The sequence below is a fragment of the Choristoneura fumiferana genome, chromosome 17 (assembly GCF_025370935.1).
Source record: "Choristoneura fumiferana chromosome 17, NRCan_CFum_1, whole genome shotgun sequence".
Lineage (NCBI taxonomy): Eukaryota > Metazoa > Arthropoda > Insecta > Lepidoptera > Tortricidae > Choristoneura > Choristoneura fumiferana.
Genome location: NC_133488.1, coordinates 1,616,129 through 1,630,970, shown reverse-complemented (window position 1 = coordinate 1,630,970; position 14,842 = coordinate 1,616,129). Strand labels below are relative to the sequence as shown.

Sequence of the window (14,842 nt, the reverse complement as noted above, 5' to 3'; positions counted from 1 at the left end):
GATCCAAAATTAAAAAAAAATTTGAGGGTTGGATCCTTTGTTATCTACGTCCAGTTACAGTACCCTCCTGTGGCCCAGCCCAAGTCACATTTTACTTTTATGGACTGAAACTTTAAGAGCGAATTCGATGTCAAATTACAATAAGTCTTATATAAAACACACTGGACGGTAGGAGTGTCAAACTGTCGCTCTGGGAAATAAGACCATTGAAAAATTTTCTTTTCTACGTAACATTTCATAGAAGTATATATGCAAAATTAATTACAACTTCGACGGCCTCGACCATTGTTGGTATGTTGTCTTCACGCTGCTTTTCACGCTTGCGCTGCACGCCGCCCGGCGCTCGCATAAGCGGACGACGTGACCTGACAGACATACATAACAATTATACGAATGGTGGAATTTTCATAGCAAAAATCAAATGTCAAGAGAGATTGACCATTGTGTTTTATCGGCTATTCCAGCTATCGATTTTTCGCATGTTACCGACTTTTATAATTATTCTGTATCATTTGACCTCTTTGATGATAAGCGACTTGCATTTCCTTTTTAAAATAAATTACGTCACGTCACATAATTGACATTTGATGTCGCTTGAGTTTTCAAAATGATTATTTTATTAGGCTCCCGTTTTACCAAAATGGTTAATCCTAAAAGAAAAACGATTAACAAATGGATAAAGTAATATCCTTCTCTTAATGAGCGAAAATAATTTCTTTGCTCACCCGCGATCTCATAACATTTAAGTTAATGCAAGATAAGCAGTTCCTGTTAATTGGAAGACATCGCTCTTTAACGATAAAACCGTCTATTGTTGACCTCTACTTTTAATCTTTTTGTACATGTTGTCTATCGATATATCGATATTGAATGTCGGAAGTCGATAAGTGAGAAGTGACAGATCAAAAATGCCGTGAAAATTCCGGGCTTTGTTCATGAAAAACACATTCCTCGCAACGCATCGCACATCTTTGTTGGAAACAGAGCCTAATAAAGCTGAATAGCCTTACACCGCAAATACGAACAAAGCAAGTGCCTCGACAATATCGAAACAAATTTCTTACGTAACGCTGACCAAAATGTACTAAGCAATCAAAAGCAAGTGCCAACTCCAAATTTGACTTTTATATGTGAAATCGAAAATACAAACTGAGACATGGATGCACAGAAAACCAGAAAAAGAGACCAGCGCTGGGAATCGAACCAGGTCTTCAGCAATCCGTGCTGCGTGCTATAACCCCTACACCACCGCTGGACAGGAATCTAGACACGAATTTTTCCTATGCATACATATCTCAGGTTGCTTATTTATACTACGCCTCCCAATCCAATCCTCGACAATCTCTGTTCGCGACTGCACAAGTAATTTAGAGAGGGCTGACTGTCGGGTGACTTTTGGTGTAATTATTTAATTCTATTTTTGGTATAATTAATTACTATTTTACCTGGGTGTCTTCTTTTTCTGCGTAGCATCCTCCGGCTTGCTATTTGTGTCTGCTTCAACCAACCTCGCTTTTGATGTGCAACTATAATAAACACAAATTAAACTGTATGAAGGCTGGGTTGAGTTTAAACTGTTTAAGTTTTTTTTTACAAGGATAACGTTAGTCTGCTCGTCAGAGGGCTGTACAGTCAAAGAAACTGAATCATGTACAGTCGAGTTCATAAAATTATGAGTAAAATTTTATTAAAAAATAACTGAACACGCTTCTACGCCGTTAACAATAGAGTCATGTTCAGATATTTTTGATCAATTTTTTGCTCATGAACTCGGCTGTACCAGGGTGGAACCTACTACTCTACTCGCTCGCTACCTATTTCAATACCCGTAATAGTTACATATCAACTGAAATTATACAACATGTCTCTTTACGAGTGCCGGTACTTTTTGTCATCAAGTGCGGGTAGTTCGAAGGACTCGCGCTACTAGGCAAACTTGACACCCTACACTTAAGTCTACTCGTGACCACGGCCACTGTAATGTGGTTGAAACGTCGAGGTAAATATTACTCGTGTATTTTAGGCCGCTCGCCCACGGCGTAGCGATGCAGTAGCGATGGTGTCGCGCGTTCGCATAGATACAGTCGCGATGCGGTCGCTAGCTGTGTACCCTTGCCCACATAACCACGATTTAGTCGCGATGCAAACGCGCTAGTGTCACGCTTCTCCCTCCCTCCCTTCACACCATCCCTCCGTTCTCTCCACGATGTCGTCCGAAAACGTCGCGCGTTTGCATCGATACAGTCGCGATGGTGTAGCGCGTTAGTAGCGCGTTGCCAATGCGACTAACGCGCGTTAGTAGCGATGCTGTCGAGCATTTACAAAACGCGCGACAGCATCGCTACAAAAAGTCGCCGTGGGCGAGGGCCCTTAGCGTGATAAGTCCTGATTGTGGTATTTTGACTATGTCTCTACTCTCTAGACAAAGACTGAAATTCTGTTCTCTTCTCAGAAATGCTCTGATATTGTAAATTATTTGATTAGATGAATATAAAAAATATATAAGTATTAAATCGTAAACCAATCATTTCTATGTAAATAATGTGGCGTTTGGTAGGTATAGGTTAGAAATACTCTAATCAACATGATACAACATTAGAATACAATAGAGTTCATTGTAGAGGGTAGTAAAGGCTGACCAGAATTATAAAAAACCTCGCCATATTGCGGAAAACCAATAGAACTAATTTCTTGCACTGGTAACACTAAATTCAAATGTCATCTGTCTATTGCTGTCAAATTTTAACGTTGTTTGCGCGTGGTATTTTAAAGTGTGTTTTTGTGCGTTAAAATACCAAAGTGTGGATAATCTTGGAAGGAAAATAATACACAATGTATAAAAGTATTTTTCATAAAAAAAGTCCGAGGGATTAGAAAATATTCCTTTAAATAACATCACCGACACCGTTGTCAATATGACTGGTAGGTATCATATAGTAAGTACAAAGAATGTTGCAATATAAAACGTAGAAGTGCTGCCCTCGCGTCAGGTTTTTCATATTCCTGGTCAGTCTTTACATGTAAGCTTTGTCCAAACAGTAGACACGTTATATAAGCCGAGATAAGACGATGAGTTGTGAATAAAGTTCTTACCCAGAATCCCTGCTGCTAGAAGGTTTAGAATTGACACGGAGTGTGTCTAACGAATACATAGACAGCTTTGCGTCAGGTTCCGAATCTAGAATATAAGTATAATTCAATTTGATATCTCTTAACGAACTATTCTTGTGTATACATCCCGCTAAAATTATAAATGCGAAAATTTGTAAATCTGTTTGTTTGTTTGTAACATCATCACGTCTAAACCGCTGTACCGATTTTAGATGAAATTCGGTATTCAGATATTGTATAATTTTTATCCCGGAAAATTTCATAGTTCCCGCGGGATAGCGATAAACGAATTTTACGCAGACGGAGTCACGGGCAACAGGCTAGTTTATATATATTAACGGCTCGAATGATTTGAAAGAAATCTGCAATGTGCAATGATCAATCGATATGGATTGGTCTTATCTCTGGGAAAAGGCGCGATCATATACCTATGACTTGTCCTTCACAGGGGGTTTCAATCTATGTCCATCTCAAATTACATCTAAATCGGTTCAGCAGTTTAAGGGTGAAGATGTGTCTAACTCGAAAGAGACAGAGAGGCAGAGTTCCTTACGCATTTATAATATTTGAAAGGATAGATAAGGTTGAATGAAACGAGTTTGAATTTCAAATCATAACCTTCCTCTTTGGCTTTTCCGAAAGGCAAAAATGGCTAAAAAGAGAAAAAGGTGTACTCACTCGCTCTGTAGCCTGGCTTAGCCCACATTCCTATTGGCCTCTTCTTACGTACGAACCCCACGCTAGACTTCTTTTTCAAGCGTATAGTTGCCTGAAACAAAACAGCTATTTTTTAAAAGATACATTTCTTTGAATGGCTCATAATTAGTCTCTCGATGAGACCTTCCCCTACGCTGTTTTGATGGGTACCGAGGCTGACTGAAATAACATAACAAATACAGTACCCGGCAATATAGATTGCACATCGGTCTTCGAAAAAAGACAATTGGCTGTTCACGACGACTTCCGAACACGGATCGTCCATCCATCATCGTATTTATTAAGTGACCTTTTATATCAAATAAATATTGCACCTTTATGGACTTAATTATTTTACGTCGAATTAATGACATGTGAACTTCACATATCTATAGAGAGCTGTTGCAACTACTAGAAAAAGGATAGTTCCCTCTTTTTCCTAAAGATGCCATCGTACAATTTAAAGTTTCGGAGGGTTTCAACAACTCTTTATTATATATTTCCATTTAAATGCGTCCGTACTCAGTTGCACCTGTACAACGACTGACAACCGTCACATAAGTAGTGTGTGACAATTCTCTACGAAGCTGGAATTAGCCGAGTCGCTTTCCAAAGACCGATGTCCAATCTTTAAGGCCTGGTACTGTACGAACGTTTCCGAGATAATACGATGGGAAAGAATCAGGTATTAACTACATCTGAACATCACATCCACATCTTCCGTGTTGTCTATTTGTACTTAATAATATTGTTGCATGTCAAATAAAGGGCTAAAAAAGTAAAACTCACAGTGCTTTCCAAATTAAGGTAGTTGATCACTCTCTGCAAGTATTCGCCGCTCGCGGTGTCCAGGTTTTGACAAGTCTGTAGGAGTTCCTGCAAAGATGAACCCATTCGACACAATGATCTTTCTAACATAACTAATAGGATTAATAGAAATATAACGTTTACTAGGAGTGGAAGACATCCCTTTAACATTTATTTATCGTATTTCATATCTGTACCAAGTTTCAAGTCCATGCCATTAACCGTTGAAGAGTTCCCTCTTGCGGAGACGATGAGACCATCAGAATTTCACTACCAGATTATTGCATCGCCACTGGATTTATGTAAGTACGCTGAGCTAAATTTAACGTCGATCTGATAATTGAAAGTGGGTCAAATTTAAACTTCTAAGATTTCATTACTGACCACAGGAGAACCTGAATAAAAACCTATGAAAAAACTCAAAATAATTGCACTTTTTATATACTTTTCCCAATACACATTAAATTTCACATTAAAACACAGTAAGCTTACCAGCACCTATATCTGACACAACAAGCGTGCATAAATATCTGATACGACTCTATTTCTAGGGTCGGAAGGACGGGTCAGATGTTCTTGCACGCTCCGCTGTGGCAGATATTAATGCTGGTGACTGTACCTATACAAATATTAGTTTGCCAGTTATTTAATGTTAACTTGCCTCATTATGTAGCTCTATGGGACACACGATGTCGCTATCTCGCACAAGCTGCGTCAAAGTCTTCAGGCATTCCACGCACTCGCGCAGCGGGGCTTTCTGGGTGAACCACTTGTGGAATATCTGGAAATACCGAGTGTGTCAATTGACAATGTTAGGATTGATTGACAGTGTTAAGATATGACAATGTGTATGGAAACTTACACATAATTACCTAAAAGAAAATCGAAAAACCCGACTTCCTTAACCTTGTAAGAGTTGTAAGTCCTTAACTGATTTACCATACATAGTTCTACAGACCGCGCCAAGTATTCTGAGATATGTGATTTTAAAAATTATCTCGATAGAAAAGTTCTCATTTCATTGAAAAATGAGGCGAAAAATCATCATCATGTCAGCCGAAAGACGTCCACTGCTGGAGATAGGCCTCCCCCAAGGCTCTCCACTCAGAGCGGTCTTGTGCTTTCCGCTTCCACCGCGATCCCGCGATCTTAACCAGGTCGGCGCTCCATCTTGTTGGAGGCCTACCGACAGCTCGTCTCCCGGTCCGCGGACGCCATTCGAGAAACTTCAAGCATCAACCTTCGAGATTAAAAATACTTTAAATAAAAACAAAAAAGGAAAAACAAGTATAGTAGTCTAGAACTGTGTTACACACAACAGTCAGGACCGGGACAGTGAGTCCCGACTGTAGAATTTTAAGTGACTTAACACGGTTATAAACTACTAGACTTGCTTTTTCAATTTTTAAGGCAGTCTTAGTCAGTAACTTTTTTAGGTTTACTGAATTAGTTTAAGCGTGAGTGCACCAAGTTACAATAAAGATAACCCCCACTGCCGAGCACAGGTGTCCTCCCAGAGGGATTACTGCGAAATTCGAAAATAGAAGTTCGTATCGTACCGCCCCTCTTACTCACGTATTAAATAGTATAAGCGTCAGAGAGACGGAACGACACGAACTTCGATTTTCAAATTTTGTAGTAGCATAATGTGATAACCTTCCGGCGTCGGGATGAATGTTCTGAGGGACGATCGGACGTTGTTAGTGTTGTGTGTCGGTGTGATGGGGTGACAAATAATACTTAATGACCAAGTGCGGGTAGTTCGTGATACGAGTGCCGGTACTATTTGTGATCAAGTGCGGGTAGTTCGAAGGACTCGCGCTGCTAGGCAGACTTGACACCCCCACACTTCAGTCTACTCGTGACCACGGCCACTGGAATGTTGCCGAAACGTCGAGGTAAATATTACTCGTGTGTGTAAGCGTGATAAGTCCTGTGCGTGGTATTTTGACTATTTCGTAGTAGCCCCGCAGAATGGGTCGTGGAACAACAATCCTTTACAAACCTGCAAAGACTGCAGCATGTTCTGGTGCAGTGACACAGCTCTGGCCATCTGCGTGCGGAGGAACGTGTGGCGGGCGAAAGGGAGCGCGGTGTTGTTGTGACGCGTTATGTCGTGGATCTGAAAGTAAACGTCACTGCACTTGCACTTCCTTATCAGGGTTTGTACAAAAGGAAGATAGAAACGCTTGTAGGATCACTTTAGTGTTCGTCTGTTTGTCTCTGTCGTTAGGATACATTAGTCACGTCACAGCAATTTAATCTTTAAGGACCAGTTTAGACTTGCAAGAAAAATCGTGCAAGATGCATTACATTGCGGTGCTAGATTGACCACTACATGCTTGTTGGCTTAACGGCCTTTCAATGTATGCAACTTGCACGATTTTTCTTGCTAGTCTAAACCGGGCTTAATGTTCATATTCAAAAGATGACAAACTTTCGAATTTATAATACAAGAAATATTTAAAGAAACCTGGATTATTATTCAACATTTCCAGGATTGCACACCTGAAGGATGACAGACAGTATCCCATTAATGTCGCTAAACTGTCCGTCCGTCTGTTTTTCACAGGGCTGCATCTCAACAACCGTAATGGTTTTTTTTCTACTGTCGCCACAATAAGAAAAACCTAAACCAAATTAAATTAAATTAAAAATTATAGACAAATGCCACAAACTCTTTTTCTTCTCTTTTTAACTCTATAACGTTTCAACATACCTACAAACTGCAAATTCTGAACGATACCTAAGCAATTCAAATAAATACCTAACATGAAAGTGAAAATCCTTACTTCTGTCTATTGTAAAGTTTGCCTGGAAGAAATCGCTCTGAAGCGATATTGGCCACCTATTGCTTAACTTGGAAAATCTCTATACATATACCTGTTTTCTGCACTGCAACTGCTTGCTGGTGTTGGTATTCAATAAATAGTATTTTTTCAAAAATGACCGTAAAAGTCTACATTATTCCTTACATATCAGAAGGCTAAGTGAATAGTTTATGGACAGCGAGAAATTAAAAAGTTAAAATGATTGCAGGCGCGCTAGCTCGACAGTAATTTATTACTGTCGAGTCTCAAACTTTTTAAAAAGTAAAAACGGCCATGGAAATGTTGGCACAACACAAGTCGTATACTATCAGTTATTTTGTTGAAACTCCAGACTTTTTTTATTGGATCTGAAACAGCTTGTGGTGTTTTCGGTGGAAAATTACACCTGCTGTTTTTTTTAATGAAAAAAGGCGGGAAAGCATAAAAAATTTATTGGAATAAAATTAAATGTCATAATATATTTTGTTGAGAAAAGTTTATTCTAATTTAATTTTTTTCCTTCACCATTTCTGAGTAAAGCTTTAAATGAGTCTCGGCTGGAATAGCAATTACTGGCTCCGTTTTAGTTAAACGGACGAGCTTGCGACTTCTCATACTTAGCCAGCAATTGCCTACTTCCAGGCCACGACAATAATCTACAATTATATTGTATTGTACTGTGAAATTGAACGTACCTGTCGCTTCAGCTGGTACAAGTAGATGCGTGTGTAGCGAGCGCAGAACTCGCTGCACTGCCGCTGCAGTTTCGGCAGATCTTGAGGCTCTATCTTGTTCAGGTCCTGGGCGTCAAGAGTTGTGCTAAAAACACAAATTAAGAGCAATGCTGAGAGGAATGCTGAGGACCTGGGTTCGATTCCCAGTGCTGGTCTCTTTTTCTGGTTTTTCTGTGCATCCATGTCTCAGTTTGTATTTTCGATATGGTACCCGTAAAAGTAACAAATTTGGAGTTGAAATGAAAAATACAAAAAGACTCCAAAAAACCAATCACAATTTGATTGCTTAGTAGCGACATCTCTTGTCTGGGTGAGCGGTTGGTTCCGTAAGAGTGTGACGTCTGTCGACGCCACATAGATGTCTCTAGTGCTGCTGCTTAAGCAGCAAAGTAGAAATAAGCAAAGCAGTGGTGTAGGGGATATAGCACGCAGCACGGAATGCTGAGGACCTGGGTTCGATTCCCAGTGCTGATCTCTTTTTCTGGTTTTTCTGTGCATCCATGTCTCAGTTTGTAAGCGATATAGTTTCACGGGATACCCGTAAAAGTAACAAATTTGGAGTTGAAATAAAAAATACAAAAAGACTCCAAAAAACCAATCACAAATCAAGAGCGTTTCCACCAAAGATGTGCGATGTTTTGCGAGGAATGTGTTTTTCATGAACCAATAGGAACGCTTCATTTATATTGTATTTCGATCCAATTTATGAAAAGTGTAAACAAAGACGCCATTTATCCGACCAGAGACATTCAATGATGTGAAAACCTAGAACCTATTGCAAAATAATTAATCTGTTCAGTAAATCGATTAATTATGGCGTTATCTGGGAAAAGGTACCTTGTTGTCGGTATTGAGTTATTGATATCCCCATAATCTACATACATTTTAATTGAAAATACAAACTGAAATGCACAGAAAAACCAGAAAAATAAGACCAACATTGGGAATCGAACCCAGGTCCTCGCTATTCCGTACCGCGTGCTATACCGCTACACCACTGCTGGTCAAAAGTACAGACACGAATTTCCTCTATGCACCACATATCTCAGCTTGTTTGTTTCTTATTTACTGCTTAAGTGGCTAAATAAGAGACAAACAAGCTGAGATATGTTGCATAGGGCGTGTCTGTACCGTTGAAGCAGTGGTGTAGCGGTATAGCACGCGGTACGGAATACCGAGGACCTGGGTTCGATTCCCTGTGTTGGTCTTATTTTTCTGGTTTTTCTGTGCATCTATATTTCAGTTTGTATTTTCAATTTAGGTTTTACGGGATGACCGTAAAAGTAAAAATTTGGAATTGAAATAAAAAATACAAAAAGATTCCAAAAAAACAATCTTAATTTACATACATTTAGCTATCGAACCATGTAAGAAACATGCTTGTAGGTGTAATAGATATTTAAAAAAAATGTTGAACCTCAAAAGCCAGAAAAGGTCCAACAATGGACGTCCAATGGCTGATATGATGATGATGATGATGATTGTAAGATACTCACATGATGTTCAACAGTTCTGAGAGCACCTTTGACTGCAACTCCTTCACTTTGGCGCTGTAGATGCTCGTCTCGATCATAGTTCTGACGTTTTCTGACGATTTCTCTGTAACTACAAAAACACGTCCATCTGGCAAACTGGTATCCATCACACTAGCGATTTGGGTACGAGTTAAAAGCGAGGCGAGCGCGTAGCGAGTTCGCCGCGAGAGCGCAGCGAGTTCGTCGCGCTTAGGGCTGGAGCGTTAAACTGTAGTCACGAACTTAACAGCGAATTCGTTGCTAGAAGTATTTAAGTAGTTCGAAGTAAGTATTTCAGTTGGTACCTTGAATGTTGTTTTCCGGACGTTCGGGATCTGGGCTATCTCTTCCGCGCACCGTGCAGGGACTCTCTATAGTGGACTCGTTGGTCGCCTCCTGCTCAGGACCTGCTCATACAATAGAAGTTTATATGCCTGTTACATAATGAAAATCGTTCATTATTATTATTCGAAGATATTTGTATGAAAATAGCTTGGGTTTACTATGTATTTAAGTATGTATCTATCTATATAATTATATTTATGTTGCTTAGACAAGCTTTGCTAAGCTTACTTTGGGACTAGGTCAATTGGTGTGAATTGTCCCGTGATATTTATTTTATTTTATTTATTTATTAGCTTGGGACTAGGTCAATTGGTGTCAAGTGTACCATGATATTTATTATTATTATTTTAAGCGAATTTCGATAATCGAAGTACGTATCGTATCGTCCCTCTTACTCTCTTATGAAATAGCATAAGCGTCAGCGGGACGGCAAGATACGAAGTTCGAATTTCGAATTTCGTAGTATAGGGCCAGGTTTGTCGCGGTCGAACGATGCTCGCACGAAGTCGATACGCAGGTTTATAATAAATAAGCCTTAGATATCTATACTAATATTATAAAGAGGTAAACTTTGTGAGTTTGTGAGGTTGTAGGGGGTAATCTCTGGATCTACTGATCCAATTTAGATGAAATTCGGTATACAGTATTCGGTATAGATTTTCCAGGTGGTAGGACCTTGTGCAAGGTCCGCCCGGATTGCTACCACCATCTTGCTCGCTAATCCTGCATGAAGCAGCAGTGCTTGCATTGTTGTGTTTCGGCGTGGAGAGTAAGACAGCCGGTGAAATTACTGGCACGTGAGGTATCCCATCTTAGGCCTCTAGGTTGGCAACGTGTCTGCAATACCCCTGGTGTTGCAGATGTTTATGGCGGTGGCGATCTCTTACCATCAGGACACCCACTTGTCGTTTGCCATCCAGTCGTATAAAAAAAAAACAGATAGTTTGACAAATACAAACAAATAGAAATACAAATATCTTTATTTTACGTAAAAATGTGGTACAAAAGCTGGTATTACATTTTATGGTCACACATTTCACCAGAAACTGGCATGCAAAATGAGCATAGAAGAGACAGTAACAAAAGTTTATGCTTAATATGAAGAAACAGCCTTGACAATCATTTAGAGTACCTACTTAAGTTTAATATTATAATGTCAGGCAAAACTATATTCTTTGTATTGAAAAGTTATTATATTAAAAATATATTCCTTGTTTGAGTTCCGGGGAACATAGGATAGTTTTTATCCCGAAAAATAGCATAGCTCCGGCGGGATAGCGATAAACGAACTGATGATGTTGATGATGATGATGATGAACTGATTTTCACTATCACCACTGGCGTACTAACTCTGCTTGCTTTCATTATTGCTTGCATGCTTGCACTATTTCTTGCATTTTTTGGATGCATGCATGCTTCTGCTTGCTTGCTATGCTTGCATGCTTAGATGCTTGCATGCTGTATGCATGCATGCTTGCTTGCATGCTTGAATGCATACATGCTTGCACTATTTCTTGCAAAATTACATGCTCACTTGCAAGCTTGCTTAGATTGTTGCTTGCATGCTTGCTTGCATAAGAAGTGAACTGTCATGCCCATAAGAAGTGTATCGGCCCCGTTTTTGACGCTCCGTGCATGGTACGCGATGGCGTCGGTTGGTCAAGAAACGTGCTAGTGGGCATAATCTCATACTTTTCAATACAAAGAATATATTTTTGCCTGACACGGTCCTATTATTATGTACAGTCATGTTATGATATGGTGAAGTGGGTAGATACCTTTACCCTTAAAAGAACAGCTTACCAGAGAAGCTCTCGTCTTTCTCGTCATCGAATATATGGATCATTTCGCAGGCCTCGTGTTCCGATTCTTCGGCGAAGGTGACAGTCGTCTCCCGAGGCTCCGGTGGCTCCACAGCTTGCTCGGGATGCTCAGACACCTGACAAAATATGTTACCACCATCATCCCCTCGGTTTGTACAGTCACACAAACTGAATCACGCACTAGGATGGAACCTTTGTGCTACTATATCATGTTGACATCTGATTCTTTTTGTCAAGGAAAACAGTGGAATTGATTATGAAAAGTTTCTACAGGTATTTGAATGTAAAACGAGATTTTTTGTGAATGAGCTAAACTAGAAAAATATTGATAAGCCGTTGCCCGCGACTCGCGAATTTTGGTTTTCGCTATCCCGCGGGAACTATGCAATAAAAACCGGGATAAAAACTATCCTATGTCCTTCCCCCGGAATCAAACTATCTGTATACCGAATTTCATCTAAATCGTTTTAGCGGTTTCGACGTGCTGAAGTAACAAACAAACAAACAGACTTACAAACTTTCGCATTTATTATATAAGTGTGATGATTTGCTCAGATAAGTTGAAGAATTAATAAATAATAAATAACAAAGACAAATAAGTTAAGAATTATTTGTAGCTTGTTGGGTGTCTAAATTTGTGTTTATTTAGTTTTGACCCTAAATAATTTTATTATATTTATTTGTAAGCTTGGGTGTCTAAATTTGTGTTCTATTTCGTAAATGCGAAAATGTGTGTGTTCGTATGTTTGTGTGTTTGTATGTTTGTACGTCTTTCACGTTGAAACGGAGCGACGGATCGACGTAATTTTTGGCATGGAGATAGTTTATGGGCCAGAGAGTGACACAGGCTACTTTTCCCGAGAGAACAGCGCGCTATGAACGAATTTCACGGGGGCAAAGCCGCGGGCAAAAGCTAGTTTGATAATATGCGATCCAACAGTGAATTGTAATGTGTTTTTTACACAAACTTCAAATTAATAACATTATTAGAAAACACTAACAGTTTCTTTAGGCTCTTCCTTGACATTTTCCTTTCTCATTTTCCTTAGCTCAGCTTCCATAAGCTCTTTGAGACATTCATCAGGTAGTTTCTCCAGGAACTGGTACGGGTCATCTGAAAATCGAGATTTATCATCACTAGCTTCTACCAGCATCTCCAGTCTCCGTTCACATCAACTACTTATTCGCTACAAGATGACAATTGAATTGTTTTTCTTGTATTTAAGTAGATTTTCACAAATTACATTGTAGTCTTTATTTAGTTGAGCATAATAGACATAGATTTGATTTTTAAGCGTAAGCGTAAGTATACCTATCTAATTTAATGTTCAAAATATAAATATAATAGGTTAATATCTGGCTTAATAGCTAATGTTTTTGTACGCAAACTGGCTTAACATAGTGCAACACGAAAAAATGTAACATCTCTGTATTTATGCAGCCATCACCTATGTTTCACAAATTAAAACACTTTTGACTTTGACTTTGATAGACTTGTGGCCTGTCCGTTTCGACTTAACCCTTTATAAGACAGAGACGATTTAGCGACCACATGCATTGATTTGGAAATTCTACCTTATTCTTTTAGTAATAAGTTACAATATTCATTGTAATTATTGAAAATACTACTAGCTTTAAAAACATTCTTGGCTATTTATGTATTCGATAGCTGCTTTTGATTCTATGATAGTATGTTCCAATAAATTGGGCCTTATAAAGGGTTGATGCCTTATTTTTTGCACTATCAAAATTTTTGTTTTGTACCTAATTAAATGTGACTGTTTTTATTTTAGCAGATTTCCTTAAAAATGAATGAAACACAAACCTAACTTGGTTTAAATACAAGTTAAAGTCAGACACTTAAAACATGTTCTGTAAAATCCTCACCACTACAGACGCTGCTAACAACATCCTGCTCCTTGACAAATTCCTGCCAGATCTTACTTTCCAGCTCTTTCAGCCGCTGCCGACGAGAAAGCTTCCAAGCTCTGGAAAGCTCACCACCTTCAATATACTGGAATAATATATATTTTTAATTTTATATCGTAACAATCCTTTAGTACACCAAATGTGACTTTATCAGCCTTGTGGGGAGCCTCAGATACATGTTACACTCATCCGTGTACCAAAACCAAGTCTCTGGATGCAAAGGCCTGTCTCATGTACTTGTAAATCATCATCGCTTCTGAAAGTGGTCAACGATACATATTTAAGCCTCCATTTGTAAAGGAAAAATAAAATAGGTACAGTCAACTGTAAAAATATGAACTTATTCAAAGTTTCAAAAATAAGTACCACACTCTTATTCCGACGCAATAAAACCGTAGTAACATATTTTTGAGTGGTTCAAATAGATACTTATTTTTGCACTTGACGGTACGGTAAGAGTATAGAGTCAATAACAAAGTAAGTAACATAGATCTATGCTATTGCTGTAGTCAAAGATCTTTGTTTTAAATGGATTGTTATTTGTTTTGTTTTAATTGCATTCATCGTCCGTTGTCTAACATCCATCACACTAACAACAACTATACTTTATTAGTTGCTAATAGATTAAAATGGGGAACCTGCAAATCCATAACTTCGACTTTATTTTCTGGCATGAAGGAAAAACCTCGCAAGCACGTCTCCATCTTTGTATATAAACACGGTACTAATATACTGCCCCAAAACTTGGTTTTCCTATGTATTTATCAAAACTTTTCATGGATACGGTCACGGGTCACGAAAAACAAGAATCAAAACAAAATCTTAAAGCTGTCTCAGTGACAGTCACATAATCGTGACGTGACAATCGAGACATTTAGATCGGAAACGACGAATTTTCATGGACTTTTTATGTTTCTTACGTTTTTTATTACGTTTAGTCCGTCATTCCATTTTAGAACTTACATCACAAATTAAAAAACTATTAATTTAGTATTATAAAAGATCGAGAGTAGTTTATGTGAGCTTTTCTTTTTACAAATTATAATATTAAGTAGTTTTGCTGATTTGAGATT

General features: G+C 38.7%; 1 protein-coding gene across 1 annotated transcript; it reads right to left on the bottom strand.

Annotated features, from left to right (window-relative positions):
• Positions 1-235: 235 nt before the first annotated feature.
• On the bottom strand, positions 236-14,811 carry LOC141437132 (uncharacterized). The gene is made up of 14 exons (XM_074100394.1): positions 14,408-14,811; positions 13,728-13,854; positions 12,842-12,954; positions 11,821-11,956; positions 9,978-10,079; positions 9,655-9,763; positions 8,120-8,243; positions 6,620-6,736; positions 5,276-5,395; positions 4,597-4,683; positions 3,790-3,880; positions 3,094-3,178; positions 1,446-1,526; positions 236-365 (listed from the first exon to the last, which is right to left on the bottom strand). Exons 1-14 carry the CDS (start codon positions 14,471-14,473, stop codon positions 236-238), a joined length of 1,488 nt encoding a protein of 495 aa, XP_073956495.1. The 5' UTR covers positions 14,474-14,811.
• Positions 14,812-14,842: the final 31 nt, after the last annotated feature.

Bases quoted from the DNA above. Each gene is read 5' to 3' on its own strand.
- LOC141437132 (XM_074100394.1), bottom strand. From the start codon at position 14,473: ATGGAGACGTGCTTGCGAGGTTTTTCCTTCATGCCAGAAAATAAAGTC. The intron at 3,881-4,596 runs GTGAGTTTTACT...GTTTTGTTTCAG, and splicing joins ACCTTAATTTGGAAAGCACT to GCAACTATACGCTTGAAAAA. The intron at 1,527-3,093 runs GTAAGAACTTTA...TGTTTATTATAG, and splicing joins TCTAGCAGCAGGGATTCTGG to TTGCACATCAAAAGCGAGGT.